This window comes from Pundamilia nyererei, unplaced genomic scaffold (assembly GCF_000239375.1).
Source record: "Pundamilia nyererei isolate P.nyererei 1_Seehausen unplaced genomic scaffold, PunNye1.0 scaffold00068, whole genome shotgun sequence".
NCBI lineage: Eukaryota > Metazoa > Chordata > Actinopteri > Cichliformes > Cichlidae > Pundamilia > Pundamilia nyererei.
The window spans coordinates 1,945,463-1,946,683 of NW_005187469.1; the positions used below are offsets into that span (position 1 = coordinate 1,945,463).

General features: G+C 38.7%; 1 protein-coding gene across 1 annotated transcript in view; it reads right to left on the bottom strand.

The window, feature by feature from the left end:
• LOC102206584 (beta-2-glycoprotein 1-like) overlaps positions 1-742 on the bottom strand; it is a 2,745-nt gene extending 2,003 nt beyond the window's left edge. The window contains exons 1-2 of the mRNA XM_005736286.1: positions 673-742; positions 191-370 (exon numbers count right to left, since the gene is read on the bottom strand). Of these exons, the coding sequence (XP_005736343.1) occupies positions 191-370; positions 673-742 (250 nt within the window). The remainder of the gene's footprint in view (positions 1-190; positions 371-672) is intronic.
• Positions 743-1,221: the final 479 nt, after the last annotated feature.

Below are 1,221 nucleotides of genomic sequence, written 5' to 3' on the forward strand. Positions count from 1 at the left end.
TTGCAAACGGCTGCAGAGGTCTTGGGATCTGGCACATCTTAGCTAGAAAAATATGTCACAATATGGACAGCAGTGAATATTCTGTGGTTACAGAATATTATAAGCTGCAGGATATTAAAGCAGCTATTGCTGATTGTGTCTAAGACATATTCAGGAGGTCCCACGGCCTAAAACCACGATTTTTACTCACGAGAACATGCCAGGTTTGCCTGTGTCCATTCTCCTGTGGCAGTGCAGGTTATCCTGGCTGATGGTGTCCTTGAAGGCAAGTACCCCTGTTCACACGTGAGAGTCACCTCTTCTCCAACCTCATACACACGTTTTAGTGTTGAAGAATCAATCCCATCAGTGGTCGGAGGTCTGCTACATACTGGTTAAAGATCAGGCATAGAAATGGTCACGTTTTGCAACTAAACATTAAACTTTGTATTTTTTTTTAAATATAACACTGCACTAAAACTCTGGGATCTATTATTCAGATAATGAGGCTTTCAACTGTAAAAACGTCACACAATAAACACACATGCATGAAATGCACAAATTAAATCATGAACAGCACGATCATTGACAGAAAGTCAAACGAGATATCTCGCAGCACATAACTCATAACAAATCTGTTTAATGCTAAAATACAAATGGTATAAATGGAGCAGTTATCCTCCTTCACTTTACCTTTCACTGATGTTACAGTTGTGTATAAAGCTACTTGGCTGAGGAGCAACAAAGCCAAAGCTGGAGACATCTTCCTGGGTTTGAAGACTCTCAGTGTTCCTGCAGATGTGTAAGGATGAGGATCAGGAGGGCTCCTGAGTAACAGGAGCGTGATAGCTCTGTCCAATCAGATGCTAGAGTAAGCCCCTATTGATTGAGCACAAAGGTCGAAACTGTTGTATATTTACCTAGAGTTGATTGATAACTTTGATTTGTTACAAGAGCAATCAGCAGACACAAAGAATTACATGAACTCACCAGAACTTAACATAAAAACTTTGCTGTGCAAAGAATTGTCAATGAATAAACGTAAACAATCTTATTAGGAATGCATTTTTGCTCCAATAAAGCAGAGAGCAAATAGTTACCATGATAATGCCAACAACACAAGCACATTTAACTGCACGTGTTCTAGTTTGAGTTGACTAAAAGTTGTCCTTTAGCTCAATGAATTTAGAAAATTGTGGATTATATCAGCATACAAAAGGAGATTACTTCTAAAAAAAAAAA